At 49.0% G+C, this 21442-nt stretch overlaps 1 protein-coding gene across 1 annotated transcript in view; it reads right to left on the bottom strand.

Annotated features, from left to right (window-relative positions):
• Positions 1 to 21442, bottom strand: part of CRISPLD2 (cysteine rich secretory protein LCCL domain containing 2) — a 62080-nt gene that overhangs the window by 15967 nt on the left and 24671 nt on the right. The window contains exons 4-12 of the mRNA XM_054588815.1: positions 21231 to 21363; positions 20661 to 20776; positions 14846 to 14946; positions 9036 to 9170; positions 7321 to 7381; positions 4452 to 4518; positions 3857 to 3987; positions 2778 to 2821; positions 1222 to 1294 (exon numbers count right to left, since the gene is read on the bottom strand). Coding sequence (XP_054444790.1) covers positions 1222 to 1294; positions 2778 to 2821; positions 3857 to 3987; positions 4452 to 4518; positions 7321 to 7381; positions 9036 to 9170; positions 14846 to 14946; positions 20661 to 20776; positions 21231 to 21363 — 861 coding nt within the window. The remainder of the gene's footprint in view (positions 1 to 1221; positions 1295 to 2777; positions 2822 to 3856; positions 3988 to 4451; positions 4519 to 7320; positions 7382 to 9035; positions 9171 to 14845; positions 14947 to 20660; positions 20777 to 21230; positions 21364 to 21442) is intronic.

Below are 21442 nucleotides of genomic sequence, written 5' to 3'. Positions count from 1 at the left end.
GGGGTCTCCATCTATTAGTTTTAAGATCAGTCTTTCCCTTGGAGAATCTAGAAGCTTCCCGGCCCAGGATTAGAGTTCATAGGATGCTACATATACTACCCAGCTTCTGAGGGGCCCTAATGGCTACTTCAGAGACAATTGCTACAAGGACACTCTTTATTTTATGTTATAATGCATCATTCTTTAAAATCAGTCAAGTAAGTTTTGAAAGATGCACGTGAAACTTAAGTCCCTAAACAAATTGTGGTATATCCACAGAATGGAACACCACACAGTGACATGAAAGAATAAACCAGATATGCTCCACAACATGAATGAATCTCAAAAGCATGCAGAGAGAAAGGAGACCAACACGAAAGTCTACATACTGTGACGGCTCCATTTATATAAAATTCTAGAAAAGGCAAAATCAGAGGGACAGAAAGTAGATCAGTGGTTGGTGGGGATGTGGGTAGGGGATGGAGGGGAGGGACTGATCGCAGGGAACATCCTGGGGTGATGAAAATGCTCTCCATCTTGATTGTGGCCGTGGTTGCACAATTGTGCGCAGACGTCAAAACACATTGATTTGTACACTTAGGTGTATAGTGGGTGAATTTTGTGTGCAAATTATACCTCAAAAACTGGGTTTTAATAAGCTCTTCCTAAAGTGAGCCATTAGAAAATGTCACAGATCCAGTAGAAGAATGAACGAGCTGATTTAAATGGGACAAGCAGCGCACAGCTTTCAGAGTTCTAGATTGATCTAAGAGATCAAAAACTGACAAATCTTTAGGTCTGCCTGACGGGGCTTGGTCCAGTGTTGTCCTGTGAGTGGAGGCAACCTCAAGTGGACAGAGTCATTTCTCAGCTAAGTTCCCAGAGCAGGGTTCCCGGGATCAGTTGCCCACTGGGCTCACCCAGTAGCATCTAAACCAGCTGGCCCCCTGCCTCTGCCCCACTCCCAAAAATTCACCTTTCAGTGATCCCCAGGAATTTGTGCTTTTAACGCCCCCTGGGCTACTGCAATGCACAACCAGGGTTGTGAACCAGCGGACTTGGGGAAGGTCTAATGGACCCTTGACTTTGAACATGAATTGACTGACTTCCTGGGTATACACATACAAGGGCCATTCCTGGAATTCCATTGTACTTCACTGCCAGGAGATGACCCCCAACCCAGCGTGGCACCTTCTTCTCTCAGCCCCCATGTTTGCAAAGCCTGGTGCCCATGAGACTTACCTTGGGCAGTGGGTCCCTGGCTTCTCATATGGGCAGAGCTGAGCGACGGTGGTGTAGCAGTCCAGGTCTTGCACTGTGAACAGGAACCATCAGGAAAGGGTCAGGTGATGTGCAAGCCTGGGCCTTGGGCTGCTGGCCCATGCAATGGGCTGTTAGACAACTGGGTCCTGGGGGTTCACTGAGCCCTCCAACAGAGCTGGGGTAAGAACTCTGCCCAGTTCTCTAGCCACTCCACTGAAGACCACTCAGCGGATGAGACAAAACCCATGTCTGAGTGTGTTTACTGGTCAAGGGTGCTACCAGCCACAACAGCTTCTCTGTGGATTGAGAATACGTTCATTTGCATGGTGCTTTTTGATTTTGAAACCTTTCTCCTACTTCATCATGTTAGAGCCTCATGGCAGGTATTATTCTAATTATACAGATGAGAAGACTGAGGCTCAGAGGAGCTGAGATCTCACAGGACATGGGTGAGAACCCAGGTTTACAATTCCCAACCTAGAGCTCTTTCAAAGGAGGCCAGCGATGCTTTTCTTAAAAGTCACGTGTTCTGTTTAAACAACAGATGTAAGAAAGCGGTTCTAATACTGACCACCTGTTGTCTCTGACAGCATGCCCTCATCTAGTCCAGAGCTGGGCAAACTCTTTCTTAAAAGAATAGAGAGTATGTCCTGGTTGGTGTGCTCAGCTGATTGAGCACTGGCCTGCGAACCGAAAGGTTACTGGTTCGATTCCCAGTCAGGGCACATGCCTGGGTTGCAGGCCAGGTCCCCAGGTGGGGACGTGTGAGAGGCAACTGATCAATGTTTCTCTCGCACATCCATGTTTATCTCCCTCTCTTTCTCCCTCCCTTGTCCTTTCTCTAAAAATAAATAAAATCTATTAAAAAAAAACACACGGAGAGTAAATATTTCCAGTTTTGTGGGCCCTATGGTCTATGCTGCAAAGAAACTGGCCATAGACGATGCATAAATGAATGGGCATCGCTGTGTGCCAATAAAACTTCGTTTACATAAACAGCCGCAGGAAGGAAGGATTTGGTCTAAGGAAGTAGTGACTATAGCATGCTCTCCCATGGGTGCATTCCACCCTACCTACCAAACGGACACACCTATTGCCCCTTGTCCATGGCAGACATTAGTAATCTATCAAGTTCTATTTCCTGCTGAGCCCAGAGCGAGGCCTCAGCACCCATCTCAACACAATGTTCCAGGTGGCCACTATCAATCGATAGAAATTGTCACTCCCTGTGCCACCTACTGGGTACTGTAGACCCAGGCGTTGGTATTTCTGTGACATTCAGCTGGAACGCCAGGCCTGTGTTTCTGATTTAGCACTCTAGGGCCAATGCCAAGTTCGGATATGTTTAGGAACTATTAGACAATCGGCCTCCTCAGAAACCTCTTATGAAAGCCTTTATAATGCCTAGAACAGCAATGTAGGCAGGCAAGAGAAACATTAAATCAACAACTAAGGGGAATGAAATTTCCAAGGAAGCCCGAGATAGCCCATGTATTATGGTCACACACACGCACAATGAAAGACTGCCAGCTTACCTTTTACTTTTGACACCGTGAATGAGCTGGACGCCTTGTATTTGCTATGAAAGGAAACATTAGGTAGATGTAAACAGAATGGCTTCCACGAGGGCACACTTGTTCCTACATTTACTTTATTTACAGCCTCAATTTAACATTTTCCTACTCGTCTCCCACCAGCCGGACAGCCTTTAGAACATCTAGAGCAGAATCCAGAATGAGAACTTTCTAGGGCTCAGCGCACTAACTTCTTTGTGCCAAGGCCCCCTCAGGCAGCCTGATGAAGCTTATGGCCCCCTTCTCAGAGTGGCAATTTTAAAATGCATATGATAAATTGGAAAGATTAAAATAAAATCAGTTACTATTCATATCACTATCAGAGTATTAAAACAAAGAAGCATTTGAGTAATAGTCACGCTTCTTTACTAAGGCAGAGAAACTGGCCCAAGGTCATGCACAAGGAAGAACAGAGACAGGTCTGTCTGACCCCAGGACCCCCATTGGGCTGTATGATCCCAGGTCACTTTGGCCTCAGTTTCCATAGACAGCCCAAGACATAGCCTATTCACAGCTCCCCAAGAAATCGGAATGGCAAGAACCGTCTGGCCCATCAACCAGCCACATACCTTATGTGAAAAACATTATCTTGCACAAAAACATAAGTATGTTTAAAAAATGAAAAGCCTCATTCTTAGAAAGTAATAAAAAGTGCTAATCCAGAATTAGCCTATAAACTCAAAGATACCATCAACTGTTAATGATAACATGTCTGATGAGTTCTTGCAGACTAGGAAGGAAGATAAAGCAGAAGTTGAAACTGAACCAAATTAGAGAGGGGGAGCATGAGGTGGGGAGGGAGAGAGATAAAGGCGGGGGGGAGAGAGAGAGAGAGAGAGAGAGAGAGAGAGAGATGGATGACAGAGAACCACCAGAATGAAATATGCTGAACTATCTATGGGGCCATTTCTGAGTTACAGGATTAAGATCATGTCTATTTTTTTTTCCTTGCTCTTTACATTGTTCAATACTTTTCAAGGTTTCCAGATATTTTTATAAGTAGAAAAAATTTTAAGGAACCCCGATCACAGAATAGTTACCTCAAAGACTCCATGCCGTTTCTCTCAGACTTGACGAAAAAGGGGACCCTCCCGTTCCTGGTGATGTCCACCAGGCCTCCTCTGTTGTCTAGGATCCCATAATGAATGGCAGCACGGCATATGCTGGACGCCTGGGGGCACGGATGGGGGGGAAGACCATAAGTAGATCTGAAGTTGTCTTTGTCAGCAATCATCAGCAATACCCAAGGTATTTGTCTTCAACCCACAAAAAGCCAAAAAGTGGGGCCAAAGTTCACCCCACCTCTGACTCTGCTTCTCTCTAGAACACATCTTTGTTCCTGGGGTTGCTTATCTTTACAAAAATCCATCAGAGGTGCTTTACAAACTGAGAGCAGTGACAAATGGCCCTTTCTCCCCAGGCAGTGGAGCATGTTAAAGCTCTGTCTAAACTGGAGACTGAGCTTTGAGGGCTGGCCCCAGGGCCCGAAAGTGGCTTCCCAAGTTTGTGAGCCCGTGAATGCTCACAGATCATCTCTATGAACTTTAAGGCTGGGCGAGGGAGGAGAAAGGAAATCTTTAAAAACACATGACAGCATTCCACACAGCCATTTAAAGGAACACGAGCCACACTTACACTTTCATAAAAGAGAGTTCCAAACACTTTTGCTTTGTTGTTCAGACAGCCTGCTGGGCACTGGTACCTGATGGAAAAGAAAGAAATGACTTTCACAGATAAACATGATTCAATATCATCTTGACATTATCATTTTTTTTTCTTCAACAGCTTTATTATTACACACAGAAAAGCTTCAGTGAGGTAGAATCCATCATTTTCTGGCAAGTCCCACGTCACCCAGGCTGAAGTTTATAGTCACATGAATACAATCACAAGATTGAATTGACTTTCATGGGCTTAAGATTTGGGTTTAAGGCAGAGACATGAATAGATGAGCAATTCACAGAAGAAAGACAAGTGGCACCCAAACACTGAAAAAAAATTCCTCAAACATTGTCATCAAAGAAGGCAAACTGAAAGAAAGTGCCATTTCAAGGTGTCAAATTGAAAGGGTTTGTGTTTGTTTGTTTGTTTGTTTTTAAATAGAATAAAACAATGATGTTGTTCATGTTCATAAAAAGGTATAAATTAATCTTTGCAGAAAGCCTGAAATCTGTTGATTCTTGAATTTCCCTGTAAGTGTATATCCAAAGAAAAAAGTCAGAAAGCCAGAACCACATGTTATTCCAACTGTTTATAATTGTGAAAAAGTGGAAGTAAGCCAGCAAGTGCCAAAAAAATGGCCAAACATGTTTGTATGGCCGTATGTCAGGGTGTTATGCAACCACCAGAGATGAAGTTTTTCAGGAATATTTTCTGACTTTGGAAAATCGTAAGTGAAAACAATGACACATAAGATCACATAAGCAATATTAGCCCAATCAGTGCTTTAAAAAAAGATTGGAACTACACTAAATTGCTGCTGATATTGAGAAGTTTCTAGACACTTTTTTTCCTTTATATTTTGTTGTGGTGCTTGTTTTCCTGAGTTACAATAAACAAGAATATTTTTTAAAGTCAGAACATAAGCCCAGTAAATATTATTTTTGTACAAATACTTGGTACAGAAAAGGCATGTGCCAGGTAGTGACACAGCTTCTAGGTGAGTTGCTGTGCACACTCCGGCATTTGCAGGTCACGGTGAGTTATGTTCCTTGACCAGAGGCCTCTAACAATCTTGGCATAGACGGGCCCTTGCCTTTTCCCTGCCTGGGCAAGGTCGCATCTGCTCCTGACTCTGGAACACTCTTGATGCTGTCTCACAAGGGATAATCTTTAAGCCTTGTCATTCTTTTCCACTGAGTACTCAGGCATGATGCTATCGTAATGAGTTTGTGGGACAGAAAGTCACATCATCACAAAGGGACAACTCAGGAGCGTCCCCAAAATCCTAGAACCACGAGCTTGCCGAGTAGATATCCCTTCAGACTCTTGAGTGTTTTCTGCCCAATTCACCCAGCACACACAGAGATGTGCAAATGTCCCCAACATTGTGCAGGTGACAGTTATTGCACCACTCATCACTGCCACATCTTGTTTATCTCACCAACAAAATCACTGTTTACTTTGCAGTACTTGCTGGCCTGTTTCCAGCTGCACATGGGATGATGTCTGAGACTCTTGAACGACCTCATCCTGGGTTGCACCGAGTCCATTTCCTAACACTCCTGCCAAAGGCTGAGCTGAACACTTTAGCAAACCCAATTCCAAATCCCTGTGGTGTAAAATAGGACCCGCTACCTTCTCTTTTTAGCATGTGCTTTAGATGATGCGATTCAGCGTTTGATGAATGAGTGCCAGAGTCCATAGGAAGACTAGTAAGGATTCCTCTACCAATGACAGTGGTTTTCCTACCATGAGCCTGAGGTTCTGCATGAGGCTGCTGCACCTGTTGGCCATTCACTGCCAGAAAGCGCAGCCCAGCAGCTGCATTGCCAAAACCAAACTCCTTCTTGGCAGACATTCTTCAACATCCCAGTGGACAATACCCAATGGCTCCATCAGCTAGATGAATTCATTCAACTACATGGGCTACACTGGCAGAGGCTCTCCCTCCACGGGGCCCATCAGGAAGCTGATGTACTCAGATTCCGCAGCAGGCTCGCTGTGTCCCCCCGTGGCCAGGGCGTGGCCGGCCCACATGTGTCCTAACAGCGCCCTGGCCGTAGTCCTCCCTGCACAGAGCTCCGGGCCACCCCGGGACTCCCACGCAGAGGGTGGAGTGGAGTCCCCAGCTGCACAAAAACATTGGTGGAGATCTTCACATCTGCAGCACTTCTGCTGTGTGTCCATGTGGCACTTCTACCACTTGGAAATTCCTTTTGAAACAATAACACAGAGCATCTGTAATCTGAACATTTCCTCCCCACAAGGGATGAAACACTTAACAGCAATATATATCCAGGCAGGAGAAGACCCAGGGCCAACCCTCTAGGTCAAAGGTTATCATTTAGGGGTGATCTTAACCCTGAGGGGACATTGGCAATTTCTGGACATTTTTGGTGATTACAACTAGGGAGATGCTCCTGGCACCTAATGGGTAGAGGCCAGGGATGCTGTTCAACTTCCTACACTGTACAGAACAGTGATCCACAACAAAGGACTGCCTGGCCCCAAGTGTCAGCCGTGCCAAGGCTGAGAAACTCTGGTCTAGGTTGACAGAAATGGGTCATCTGTCTGTACCAAGATCTTAATAAAGGGTGGCATTCAGTGGGAACTCTGGTCAGTCTAATTTATGGCACACAGCAAGATGAGTTACCTCCCCACTCTAACTTTGGTGCACACTGTTGTTGCTAAAAGTAGAGAATATCATTTTTTTTTTCTGAGTTTCTACCCAGCTTGCTTTGGTGGCCATGAACTGACTGATCATGACGTGACCCAAAACCCCCAGCAGGTGCTTCAAAGGGCTGTCGGGAGTGGTGAGGGAGGGATCCAGCCCAGGCCTTACCTGTTGCACGTGGACCCTTTGCATTTGTCCTTCATCTTGGTGTCACACCTGACAACTTGGGCTAGGAGAGAAATGCAGAAATGTACATCACTGCAAGAATCCAGAGGATGAACATGCAGTAGAAAACCTCACCCCCCACTCTGAGGAACTTTCTGGAACATTCTGGAACCCATTCCATATAAGAGCAGAAACACTGCCCAATGGCTGCAGGCTTCAGGGGTTAAGGTTCGAATTCCACGTCTGCCACTTTATAATAGTCATGTGGCATTGGACATGTTACTTCCCCTCTGAAGTTTAATTTCTTCATGTGAATAATGGACATAAATATAGTGAGTACTGTTCCTGTGAGCATTAAATGAGAAAGTACATGTAACCTTGGAAAGGAGTCTGGCACACACTAAGTGCCCTCTAGACCCTCAGGGATCTAGAGAACAGGCCTCAGAAGCCTTATCCAGCCTGGGAAGTGAGGACCCAGGTATTTCCACCTGTGTGGTCCACCCCATAGCCAAGGTGACTTTACTGAGCTTTTGTTTTCACTGTTTATTTTATAGGGACATATCGAAATCTTGGAGTAGAATTACGGTTCGACAAAAAAGACTTCTATTATAATTTTACATTATTAAAAAAAACCCACTGGAACTGTTTCAAACTTCTGGACAGAAAAGAGCACCACCATATTTCCTGGTCCAAGAAGCCACAGGATGGTTAAACGGGCAGAAAGACTGGGGAAAAGGCACTTGAAGCCCAAGAAGATAGAGTGACTGGTGGGGCTGGGGGAGAGAGTAGCTGAAAAAATAGGGGATGGTTTCTGAGCAAAACAGGCACAAGGAGGGCCTACTCAGGGGTGAGTCCAGTTTCACGCTGTTTAAGGCTCAGGGGAGAATCAAAGAGAACCAGAACCGCAGGCAGTCAGCCGCGCCTGTTGCCATGTCTGTAAGAAAGGGCCCCAAACTTGCAGTGAAGGCGCCGTGTACACAAGTGCCCAGCCGCAGTGTCGGGGAAATCAGAACGCTGGGCTCTAGCCAGGGCGGAGAGAGAAGAAAGAAGAAAAGCCTTGGGAGGTGAGGGGCCCTGGGAACCAGGGGAGGGGAAAGCACAACAGGTTAGCTTGAGCATCTTCTGGGGACTTCCAGATGTCTGGGGAAAACATTCAGCCCCCGCCCAAGGGGGCTGTTTGAGGCAGCCCAACGATCTCAAAGCACAGGGAGCCCTCCGCTGACACAGGGGGCCCACAGCACCGCAAATAATCCCCAGAGCAAGGTCGTATGATTGTCCCATTTAATGGATGAGCAAATCACGTCTCAGAGAGTCAAGTGACGTGGTGAAGAAGGACTGCAGCTCACAGGAGACAGCCCGCACCCTGCATGTTCTGTCCTCTCCCTTGGGCAGCTCAGTGCTCCCAAGTGCAACCCAATTTCAGCCCCGGTTTTCTTTGAAAGGATAAGGTCTGACCTTAAAATACCTGTCTCAGGGTAAAGTGTCACTCAAGCACAGCTCATAAATCTCACTTTTAAAGTGACTCAAAAATATCACTTTTTAAAAGAAATGTCTTAGAGTTGCGCTCTTGCGAGCTGCAAACCAGCCTGCTCCTGCTGTCTGTGGATTTGGAGACCTCTCGACCCACCGGCTCCCCTCCTCCACCTACCCCAAAGAAAACTGCCCCTTTCAGGGGTGGCTGTCTGGGTGACCGAGGGCAGAGACGGAGCCCGACTCACTCATGTAGTTCACAGCAGACGTTTTCTTCGGTCTGACCACCCTGGGCTGGACCCAGTCATGTTTCTCTTCAGGAACCAGAGCTGTCTCCACCTCATTCATCTCGTCCGTCTCAGGTTTTTGGTCATAAGTCTCTTCTTCATAGTGAAGACGGAGGAAAAAATAAATAAATGCTGAGATTCAACAAAAATGTACTTTGCAAAAAAAAAAAGAAAATCTTGGAAACTAAGCCTGTTTGAGGTTTAGTTTGACAAAGAATCATTTCAGCGGTATTTCAGAACGGACCTGGCCAGGTGGAATTCTACCAGCCAAGATGAGAGGGACGGGCTCTGCTGGCTCTGTGTGCTCTGGACCCAGGAGCAGCTGGGCCGGCCAGGGCGAGAAGGCCCAGCACCCCCACACCCAGGTTATCATAATGTTTCCTTGTTCCACGTCCTCCTGCACCGTCAGTTGCCCAAGGAAGTACATCCTCTGACCCCAAACCACAGCTGCCTCCCCGAGGTCTCTCTGGCCCTGAGTTTTCACTGGGAGAGGGGTCTTCCTCATTTACATGCCCAACGTGACACACAAAGACTCACGTCAATGGCCTCGAGTCACACAGCCCCTCATCACCAGCACATCCTGCTCCCTTCTCTACCCCTGTGAGTCATGATCACTTAGCCAAATTCAGCTCCTTTCTCTGCACTGAAGTTTTGCTACCCAGTAACGCTGGACCCATCATGTAGAATGAGCCAGAGAGACCCAACTCCTGGTTTTAAAAAAATGTTCATTGGGTCCTAATCTTTTCCCTACCCAAATATTATTATTTCTCCAACGATCATGACATCATGACCTCCATATTTAAAAATACTTTAATTAACCAAACAAATGGCATTTCTTATAAACATCAGTTCATTTATCTTCCAGCTTTCATCACACAAGACAACTTTTAACTGCTGACCAGAATCTGTAATCAGGCCACTAGGATACCAAACTATAAATTTCAGCCAAAGCAAAGCAGAGAGCTGCTATTTTCATTGGCTTGAGTGGCCTTCTCAAAGATGAATTAAAGCACACCTCCGCGGGGGTCGCCTTGGCGCCTTGACAGCCCGCACCCCCGCACCCCGCAGATATCTGTGGGCCAGACCTGGAAATCCCTGCCGCCCGCTCGTCCTCAATGAGAGAAACGACAGATGCGTTTGGGTAAGCATGGCTTCAAGGAGGAGGAATGAAGCACTATCTTGTCCTCTCTGTGTCATTGGATTAAAATTCAAGTCCCATCAAGTGTTTACCAATCCCGCAGCCTTTTTTCAGCTTCTCTTTAAGAGCAATGATCTCTTTTCTCCAAAGGGCAGACCAAGTTTGTCTTGTCTATACACGACAAACATCCAAATGAAGGGCAGATAAGTGGTTCTCCAGTGCTTTTCGAGGCTAGAATTCTTTGCCTCTGTTTCATGGGGCCAATTCCCTTCTGCATAGCCACCACCCCAGGCGAACCCAGTCCCGAGAGAAAGGATGAGCTTTGAGCTGGGAGATGAGCTGCAGTCTTGAGCCCCCAGGTCTGGTCTACCAGAGCTCACGGACTCCGGCGCCGCTTCTGGGCAGCTCGCTCACAGCTGTGATTTCATGAGCACCTGCCTCTCCCGCCCATCGCCTGTTCCCCGCGCCCCGGAGTCAGACTGTTTCACAGCTCGCTGGACACCCAGCTCCCAGCACGTACTAGTTGCTCAACAAAATTTGCTGAATGAAAGAGAATCAAAACCCCCACAGAATCCCGACTTTGGATTTCTTTGGGGGAAAAAAGTACATATTCCCAGTGCAGTTTAAAGACATTTAGGAAGGTAATTCTGAAAGCATCATCTGTAGCCAAACACCATTAGGTGAAATCTTTATGAAGACACCAGGTTTGCAATGCCATTTGGCATGAGGAGCCGCCTCTGGTCTGCCTTCCCGTCAGTGTGGCTACTCAGGTTTGCCCTTCGCTGAAAGCCAGAGCTGTCTCTGGAATAAGCCGGGTTTTCTTCCACTGGCCTTTAGGATTTTTATACCTCATAATCGTGGCTTTATTTAGCCGAATATAGTTTGGTGAAGCAGTCTAAAGCATTTGAGGGCTCACTATTTAAGAAAATGGGCAGACAGTCCTCGCCCTCAGACACACACATGAAAAGTGGAATGCTTGCTCAGAGGACCGGCTCTGTTTGAGCACATCCTAATTAAGATCCCCTGTGCGGACCGGTGCAGGCCTGGGGAAATTCCATGCCCGAGTTCACAGCAAGGTTACTGCGTGTACCACCCGGTGCCGAACTAGGGGTCTTGGAGCACAGAGCATTGCTTACACCATTCTGCAGATTCCCATCTGGTCTATAAGAGGTAGCAGAGTTCACAGCCAATGTTTTCTGAACACGGACCTCCCCCAGCACACTCCCGCAATATCCTCTTATTGCCCTGAGGTCCCTTAAGACAACATAAACCTCATTTCAGACAGAGAAACTAAGGCTCAGAGAGGCTATGCGACTTGCCCAAGGTCACAGAGCTGAGAGTCAAATTGCCTTTCCCCGAAGCCCATGCCCTTTATCACCACACCTGGCCTGGCTGCAGGGACGCAAACCTCTCCCGTAGCCTATCTTACCCCTGCTCCATCTCCATTATAGGTTTAGGCCCCACTATGCATGCCCAGTAAGTAGTTTATGTAGATCAGTCACTTTGCGGGAGACTTTCTTCCTGGTTAGCTAAGAAAATTGGCACGCCTGCCAAGTGAAGCTGGATATTTTCCACCAAAAATAAAGAAACAAGTACAGAGGCTTCATTGGTGTGGGTAAACCAGAATCAAAGGTATCTTTGCCTGCATTTGTTCTTGGAAAACGACTCTGTGGGTTTCGGGGGTATGCGTACTGAGATGACATCTGCCTCCAGCAGGGCACACTTGCTCCATGCCCCTGGAGGCCCTGGAGTGAACCAGCAGTTGTTAACTACAGGTGGTCAAGGTACAAGGAGAGTTTGGTTGCAGTAAGAGCAGGAAGGCAGGTTCGCTGCCTGTCTGTGTAGTCAGGGAAGGCTTCCTGGAGGAGATGTGGCACAAGAGCTGTGTTTCCAAGGAGGAGAGGGCATCTGGAGATGTGTGAGACCCCCAGGCTGGGAGAGGGCCAACATTCCCTACCAGGTGATGAAGGACCCCATGCAGATATGAATGCAACCATACCACCCACTTCAAGGAGCTAACCAGCTGTGTTTACAAAGCACTGACTATGTGCACGTAGGTTGCTGTGCTAGCAACTTACACCCTTCTCATTGCTTTCCCTGTGGGAGAGCGGGAGGCAGGGGTTTCCGCCTCTGGTCCACAGACTTTGGAGGGGGATGGGCGTACATGCTGTAAAGGTACAAAGGGGTCCCCTTGCAGAGGTGTGCATCAATTCATCTTTGAGAAGCAAATGCAAATAGCATCTCTCTGCTTTGCTTTGACTGAAATTTACAGGACTATGCTACCACTGCTACAGATGGGAAAACTGAAGCTCAAAGAAGGCAAGTGCCGTGCCTGCGGACACAGCCCGTGACGGACGGTGAAGATAACCCTGTTCTGCTTGAATCGGGCGGCTCTGGGCCACGCGTGCGCAGAGACCCTTCACGACAGGAGACTCCACAGGAACCCTCGTGGGCATCCTTCCCTCAGAGTCTCCAGGTCTGACAGAGATGTGACTCCTCTGGGTGGCAGGATGCAGCCACAGGACATGTCTGAATAGGACGATGAAGATGGGACCTGCCTGAGTTTGACCTCAACCTGCTTTCATCTCTTTTTTATTGTAACTTTAAAATCATGCTTATTGATTTAAGAGAGAGGGGAAGGGAAGGAGGGAGGGAGAAAAACATGGATGTGAGAGAGAAACAGTGATCAGTTGCCTCCCGTATGCACCCCAGCTGGGGATTGAACCTGCAACCCATGCATGTGCCCTGACAGGAATCAACCCGCCAACTTTCAGTTGTGGGACGATGCTCCAAACAGCCGAGCCACATCTGCCGGGGCACATTCTTCTCTTAGTCCCTCCACGCCTCCGAGGGTTGTCACAATTACTCCTCTTCTCAGACAGGAAGGCTGAGGCTCAGGGAGATGCAGTGACCTGCTCAGGGTCCCGCTGCTGGAATGTGGCAGGGCCGATATTCTCAAAGCAGCTGTGTCAGCCTCTAAGACCCACGCTTGTCTCACAAATCCAGGAATCAGAGGGGGCACATCAGGGAACAGTTCACACAAGACAGGCATGTGGGGAGGGGGGAGGGGCGTGGCTGAGAGGAAATGGGGAAGCGGGAGAAATTCTGTTTAACAAACACTTACAGAGCCCCACCGCATGGCAGGCACTGCCAGCGTCCCCACATCCGTGCAGGGTTTTCTGTCTTCCTTCCACGACCATGCTGCCTCATGCCTCCAGGCCTTGGCACATGCTGTTCCCCCGCCAGGAACACCTTTCCCTTCTCCCATTACTAGGCTACGTCTTCTTCCTTAAGGGCAACTACTCAGGGAGCCCTTCTCTGACCCCGTTAGACAGCAGCCAATGTTCCTGCCATAAACTCTGTGGCACCCAGTCACCTCCCTTGGAAGATGCACATCAATCCCCGTGGCCAGGACCCCACTGGCTGGACCTCAGTTTCATGGGGGCAGGTCCATTGCTGTCTGGCTCCCGAAGTTATCCCCACTGATATCACCCAGCAACATCCCAGCACACAGTAGGTGCTCAATACATTCGTACCCAATGCATGGACTCTCATTTCAGCCTGAGAGGTGTTGTGAAAGAATGGTGTTACCATGCCCACTTTGCTGATGGGTAGAGCGAACTTGCGGTTTGAGTGCCAGCCTCGAAACCTCGTTTGTCACTTTCCTGCCCCCCCACCTTCCCCAATGGGCAGAATCAGCAGTGAAGAGCCGGCCAGAGCAACAGAGCACCTGGGCCCCTGAGAGGGTCGGGGAACCCCCCCTCACCCACCTCCTTCTTCGCCCCAGAGCCCATGGGACTGACCCCACGCCCCTTCCTTCAGGAGGGCCCGGCACAGAGGGTGGCTCTCTCCTGTGTGCCCAGCCCTCCTGAAAGGCCCCTCTGAGCCATCACAAGGCCTGTGGATGGAGCCACGTGAAAAAAACTCATCTTAACTGCAAAGCACAGATGGTCCCTTTGGCCCAGCTGTGCCTCTTCTGGGACGGAGCCCGAAGAAATATTAAAATGTGAGAAATGCTTTAGGCACGAAAAACGTGCATTGTTTATAGTAGCGGGAGAGTGGAAACAGTCTGAGTGGCCATGATAAACAAATGGGGGAGGAGCTGGAAATTGCACAGCTTTTGAAGGCTCCAGGTTTGCCGGAAGGGAAACATAAATGTTTATGGCAAGCCAGGCGAAGGATGGACAAGATGGGAATGTGCGTGGGTGGCCAGTGGGGGGACAAGGATGGGAAGGACACCCTTGGGAAACAACCCTGCCTATGCTGGAGCTCACCTGAACATCACAGTTCAGTCGTCGGTTTTTAATTCCTTGTTTGTTGCCTGTTTTATATCCAACTGTGAGCACCAACCAACAGGGACAGGCACAGGTCTGAGTGGATGCTGTGGTCACAGTCGGGCTCCGAATCTGACCACGGGAGATGCTCACTGAGGGGACATCGCAGGGGGGTCGCGGGCCCCCAGGGAACTGGGGGTTGGACCCAAGTCTCCTCATGCGCAGGTGGAGAGAAGGAGGGAGGGAGGCGGGGAGCTTCAGGGTGACTGGAGCAGGGCTGGGGAGGGGCCCGTGGACTCCCTCGTTCACGTCTCCCAGTCTGTGGTTTGTGTAAGCTGTTCTGTGAAGTCATTTCCTACCTCGGTAACACAAGTTGTTCCTGCAGCCACCTCCGTAGCTGGGCGGGCACTCGGAGCAGGGCCGGCCGGTTTTGTACGGGGCCTCTCCAATCCAGTTCCCCCTGAAGACAGACCAGAAACGCCACTGTCAGGATGGGCCGCCACTCAGGGGCCCAGGGTCATGCCTCTCCAGGTCCCACTCAGGGCCAAACACAGTCATGGAGTGGGGGAAGGTGGGTGTCACGTGAAGGGAAAGAGGAGCTGCCCGGGGCGCCTCCTGAGCACTGAGAGGCTAAAGGATTTGAGGCGAACCCCACTGAGAGCTGCGCGTCCACTCCCGTCACTCTCGTGCATGTGCAACACCCCACTGGCCCCACATTTCCTCCTGCTGCCCCGTCGCACGGCCCTGGATACGGTCCACCTCCTCCCCGGCCCCAATGCCTTTGTGTGGAAAGCTCCCAGGATCCCCCTTTTAAGCTTCTCCAATGAGTAAGAGTCAGTGTGTTCAGGGAGCACCTCATGTTTAGAAAGTGTGGCCCACATACCCGCCCAGCTCACTCTACCTTTCCAACACCCCAGGACGGACGTGCTGGAATGCAATCTGTTTGCACAAGAAGAAACTGAGGCTCTGAGAGCCTGCGCGGCTTGCCTGAGGTCACACTGTGAGATCTGAACCCCCGCTGTGGGGCTCAAGGCCCCTGACCACATTCTGCCCTTAGGGCTGGGACTAAGGTCCCTTCAGGCACCCCGGGCACCATCCGCCTCCCTCTGATGTTCCCAGCGCAGGAACACTGGAGGCTACTCGGCGAGATTTCCCCAGGGGCTAGGGAGCAGGTGGTGAGTGGAATCCCCAAGTCCTCCCAGCACCTGGGTCTTTAGCAACACAAACTGGAGCCATCAGTGACCAAGGACCAGGCTCTGTAATTTGTTCTAGAAACTTCCTTCATGAGGTAATTGTTCAGCTTGATCTATATTGCTTTCTCCATAGAGGAGGGAAGGAGGTGCGGGCCTGCCTCGCTGAGACCCAAACAGAGCCAGGGAAAGGCTCCATGATGGGGAACTATTACTCTGTGCAGAGTACCAGTCAAACCAGAAAGGCAATTACAGGAGGAGTTAGTGCAAAAAAAAAAAAAAAAAAAAAAAAGGTGTTCGGGTTTCAGCTTTAAGGTATATTTTTATGTAATTTTTTTAAAATCAGAAGGGACCAAACACCAAGACACATCATGATTAGAATGTGAGAGATTAAAGATAAAGAGAAAATCTTAAAAGCAGCAAGAGAAAAGCAGAGAGCTAACTACAAAGGAGTTCCCGTAAGACTGTCCGCTGCTTTCTCAAAAGAAACTTTTCAGGCAAGGAGAGACTGACAAGAAATATTCAAAGTGATGAAAAACAAGGACTTACAACCAAGATTACGCTATCCGGCAAAATTATCATTTAGAATGAAAGGGCAGATAAAGTGCTTCTCAGACAAGGTAAAGCTAAAAGAGTTCACCATTACCAAGCCCTTATTACATGAAATGTGAAAGAGACTTATCCAAGAAAAAGATCAAAACTATGAACATTAAAATGACAATAAACTCACAACTATCAACAACTGAGTCTAAAAAAATAAAAACAAACTAAGCAAACAACGAGAACAGGAACAGAATCATAGGTATGGAGATCATTTGGAGGGTTGCCGGCTGGGAGTGGGGAGGGGGATGGGGGAAAGGTGCAGGGACTAAGAAGCACACTTGGTAGGAACAAAACAGACAGGGGGAGGTTAAGAATGGTCCAGGAGATGGAGAAGCCAAAGAACTTATATGCACCCACGGAAACGAACTAAGGTCCGGGGAATTGCTGAAGGGAAGCGGGGTACCAGGTGAAAGGGGGCACGGGGGGAGAATTGGGACAACTCTAATAGCATAAACAATACTATAATTTTTTTTTTAAAGTGACTGAACAAATTAAAATGGTGAGGCATCTCTGCCTGAGGCCAAATCCCTGTCCCATCTCTAACCCCTTTCTCTCTGGTTCACAGAATGGATCATGTGCCCCTTGCTGAAGTGACCAGTTATTTGCTCTCCTGCCTCCTTGAGAGAACGAAGATTGTGTTTTTGCCACTGATTTCGCCATAGGAAATCATCTCGTCACCCTTTTCTGGGTCGGAAGCTGCTGTCTCTGAAAGTGCCATCTCATTGTGCTGTTTCAGTTAGTGCTGGAGAAATCTGGAATAGTTCATGTACAAAACTGCTTTCAAATTGTATATTATTTTGAAACTTTGCTTCTTAGGGGTTGGGGCACACCGGCCGCCCTGCCTGGCTGTGACAGCTCCCTGCAGCCTGGGCTGGCGGGGGCACTGGTCTCTGAGTCTCTCTCCTTTCCCGGTGCCCCCCTACTGGTGAGGTGCCTGTGATGTCTGTTAGGTGCGGGTCCTGCCACTTACTGCCTTCAGATGCGCTCTCCTTTAGTGTGGTCTCTTTGAAGGCCGATTGGGAGAAAGAAACCCACGGTGCAACTATTTAGATACTGAAAATTGACAAATGTCTTTTAAAATAAAGAACAAGTCGAAAGAAAGAAAAAAGGAGGGAGGGAGGGAGGGAGGGAAGAATGGAAGGAAACAAAACGAAATTTCCTTCATGGTCACCCAGTCACTCACTTGTTCACCCAGGAAAGGTTTCTGGGCCTCTCTGCTGGGCCACCTTTGGCCCTGCCTCCTCCAGCTGAGTGGACCCCAGCCCTGCCAGCTGGGGGACCCCAACATCCCCAGCCCTGAGCCCGTTGCTCTGTAACGGGGGTAACGACAGGAGGCTGCTGTAAGGATGAAGTGAGTGAGTGACTGTGTGGACGCCCCAGGCCAGGGCCCAGCCCAGGGTGGAGGTCACACACTCTGAGCACCTCCTAAACCAAGAAGCGTGTCTGGGTGATGCTTCTGACAGCTTTCCAGGAAGGCCTGGGAGGGGCCCTGCTAGTGTTGGCCAGAAGACAAACTGCAAAAAACGCCCTCTCTGTGTAACCTCTGGCTCAAAATAGCAGGATGGCATCTCCCGGGGCTGTATGGGTGTCGGGCTTGGCAATGGAGGGCGGCGGCCCATTATAATATGTTCATCACTTCGACCCTCGCCCACCACGGATGACAAATGACAGCGTCCTAACCCTGCCGCAGACCCCGCTCAGCGGACCACCTCCGCTTGGACGTGCAAGGTCAGAGAGGGCCTCACAGAGGCCTCACGGGGGCCTTTGGAATGACTCTCCCAGATGGCCCACCGCCAGGCAGACTGAGGGCCTCAGGGCCTGTCCTGTTGCTGGGTTGGACTCAGTAATTTTCTTCAGACAATTTGGGCCCCCAGCGGGGTTCATCAGCGCCCCCACGCTGAGCTCGCCGGCCTGTCAGGGGTTCCGTATTTCCTCAAAGGCCAACCGCACCTCTGACGGTCCGGGAATAACAACACTCAGGTTAGTGGGTGCGCAGGGCCCGCTGGGGGGCGGGCTCTGCACCCAAGTCCTGTACACAAACAGTCCCTTTACTCCCTCAACAGCCCCTTGAAGTAAGTGTCCTCTCCTAATGCACAAGGTCTTCAAGGTACAAGACCCACCCAAAAGGATGTGAGCCCAGACACTGCCCTGGGACCCACCCTCTCAGCCTCTGCCTGCTGCCAGGCCAGGGGCTCAGGCATTTGAAGATGAGGCCATGGTACACACACAATAGAATACAAGGCCCATCAAACACACAGTACTGCAGATAAGTCTCATAGGCACAGTGTTGAGGGGAAGATGTTGGGCATAGGAGGGCATATCTGTCCGGTCCGTTCATATGAGGGTCTAAAACAGACAGACTGGTAGATGAGGAGAGATGTCAGAATACTGGCCATTTCTGAGGGGTGTCCTGGGGCACTGGAAACATTCTTATCTTGACCTCAGTGGTAGTTATGTGGGTATATATATATACTGTACGGACTGAATTGTGTGTGCCCTAAAATTCATATGCTAAAGCCCTAACCCCCTTTATGGCTATACGTGGGGATAGGACCTCTAAGGATGTAATTAATGTAGGTTGAATGTGGCCAAAAGGGTGGGGCCCTGGATGGGATTAGTGCCTTTATAAGAAGAGACACTAATGAGCTCTCTCTGTCTCTCTCTCACTTGCCCTCCCCACCCCCACTGAGTGCATGTACCAGGTAAGGATACAAGGAAAAGGCAGCCATCTACAAGCCAGGAAGAGAGTCCTCATTAGAAACGGGCCCTGCTGAAACTTAACCTGTGACTTCCAGCCTCTAGAACTGTGAGAAATAAATGTCTGTTGTTTAAGTGCCCAGTTTCTGATATTTTGTTATGGCAGCCTGAGCAGACAAATACATGTATAGAGATGTGAAAATTTATCAAGCTGTATACTTAAGATTAGTGTATTTTACTGTCATAGGTTATTCCTTTTTCAAGAAAGGCAGTCGGGGCTATAGAAAGGAAGGATTGTATTTTTGATAGGGTCTTCTCGTGTATTTTTCTAAAGATTTTATTGATTTACTTTTAGAGAGAGGGGAAGGGATGGGGAAAGAGCAGGAGAGAAACAGCACTGTGCAAGAGATAACATTGATTGGTGGCCTCTCTCGCATTGTCCCAACTGGGGACCTAGCCTGCAACCCAGACATGTGCCCTGACTGAGAATCAAACTTGTGGCCTTTGGGTCCCCAGGCCAGGACTCAATCCACTGAGCCGCACTAGCCAGGGCTCTAGTGCATTTTTTATACAAAGAGTCAAATTGAATTATTCCTTACTCCCCACCTGCCACTCTGCCAGGAAGTCCACCAACGACGGGCCAGTTTATTGCTCTTCCACGGGCTGTGTCTCTCCCCATCAGTGACGTGATCCCCCTCCTCTCTGCGGGCTGCTGAGACTCTGCCGCCACAGGCATGCCAGACGGTGGATGGAGAGTTGCATTTTCCTCCCAAGCTCAGCAATTCCCCTTCATCGGGCCTTCTCACAGCCACTCATGACCCAAACCAAATAAATGAGGTCATTCCCATTTTATTCAGTCACTGAGCAAATACACCTCAAGGGCCCGCAACGTGCAGGGCATGGTGCTCGGATGAAAGCCTTCGTGCAAACCACAGGCCACAAATCCAATGAGCAGTTCTGCGAGAACGGGCACGCGTTTGTCTGAAGAGCAACGGGGGTGAGTGAGTAAAGGGATAAGGGATGCACTGAGGGCACCAGGCTGTGTAAGGAGGAAGAGGGGGCTATGCCCTAAAGACTTGATGTGATCCCTTCGGAGAGAGGGACATATAAAGATGCAAAAACTCAGTCTAATGTGAATACTTGTTTTCTAGAATGCTATCTGCTGCATATTTTCAGAGAGAAAAAAATAATATCACTATGACAGACTTCACTTGTTGCCCAGTCAACCGCTATTGCTACTCCTGATTTGTTCGGGTGGTCCCAGAGGAGATTTGCAAAGGCAACCGGGGAAATTCCATTGGTCAAAACCAAACGGGGCAATCCTGTGTCTGCAAGTGGTCTTGTTCTAGCCAATGACATAAGGAGAAAGTGGTCCAGGGGTGAGAAAGACCTAAGGAGAGAGCTCTTTTCTACCATTCTCTTTCCTGCTGCTTGGGAAGACATGACACGCAGTGCTTGGCAGCCATCTTGAGACCATGAGGAGAGGATAGTACAGCAGGAAGATGAAAGGAACCTGAGTCCAGGTTGACACTACTGATCTAGTAAACCCACCCAGATGCACCAACCTCTAGACTCCTTGTTATGTGAATAATGAAGAGACTCACTGTTTCAGACAGGTTTAGTTGGGTCCTCCACAGCTGGCAAAAACATCCCAACCCATACAACCATGGCAACTTGTTCTTACTTTGGAGAGTAATTGCAGACAAGATAGACAGCATTCTCCCAAATGTCTCCCCAGACGTTCATCCTCTGGCAGGTGTTCACAGCACAGCCAACCTTGTTGGTGGTGGCCCAAACTATCTGAAAAGACAACATTCCTGCGTCAGAACTCAAGGGGCAAGGCACATCAGGGTGACATCATCTGGCCTGGATCTTTCCGGTGCTGGTGTTAAAGGCGTATGTGGTAAAGGGCTGAAGGGCCAGATTTTCTCCCAACCCACTGAAGATCTATACATTTGTTTAAAAATAAACAAAACAAAAAAAAACTGAACAAACAAACTACACACTAGGAAAATGCCCCAGTGTGTACAAGTGCCATATAAGTTTCTAGAGATTAGTCTCAGTGTTCTAGTTGTGAATCAGTCACAAAGCCACTTGATCCACCAGCTATACTTTGAATAGCACCAAGTTAAAGAAAAAAAAATTAAGGCAATGGCAGTAGAGGTTTTCCTATCAGGCAACAATCCTGCAGGGCCAGTGAGGGACTGGGTGTGGGGGTGCTGGACTGAGTTCAAGGCCCATTCCGCCAGTGTACCTGTGTGTAGTGGGTGCACATGGTCCCGGAGCACCTCTCTGGACACCAGGGGTTGCACTCATGGGGATAGGGGTAGGTGTAGTCCTTCACCTCGTCATACCAGGACTGCACGTGGAACCCGGGAGAGCGATACCTGTAGGGACAGATCGGCTTGTTATGTTCTGGCCACCACACACCCAGCGATGGAGACCACAGCTGGCGCTACCATCAAG

Source organism: Pteronotus mesoamericanus, unplaced genomic scaffold (genome assembly GCF_021234165.1).
Source record: "Pteronotus mesoamericanus isolate MK-2021 breed Mesoamerican mustached bat unplaced genomic scaffold, CSHL_Meso_final scaffold_165, whole genome shotgun sequence".
In the NCBI taxonomy this organism is placed as follows: domain Eukaryota; kingdom Metazoa; phylum Chordata; class Mammalia; order Chiroptera; family Mormoopidae; genus Pteronotus; species Pteronotus mesoamericanus.
The sequence above is the reverse complement of the archived record's forward strand: the minus strand, read 5'-3'. Positions and strand labels throughout refer to the sequence as shown.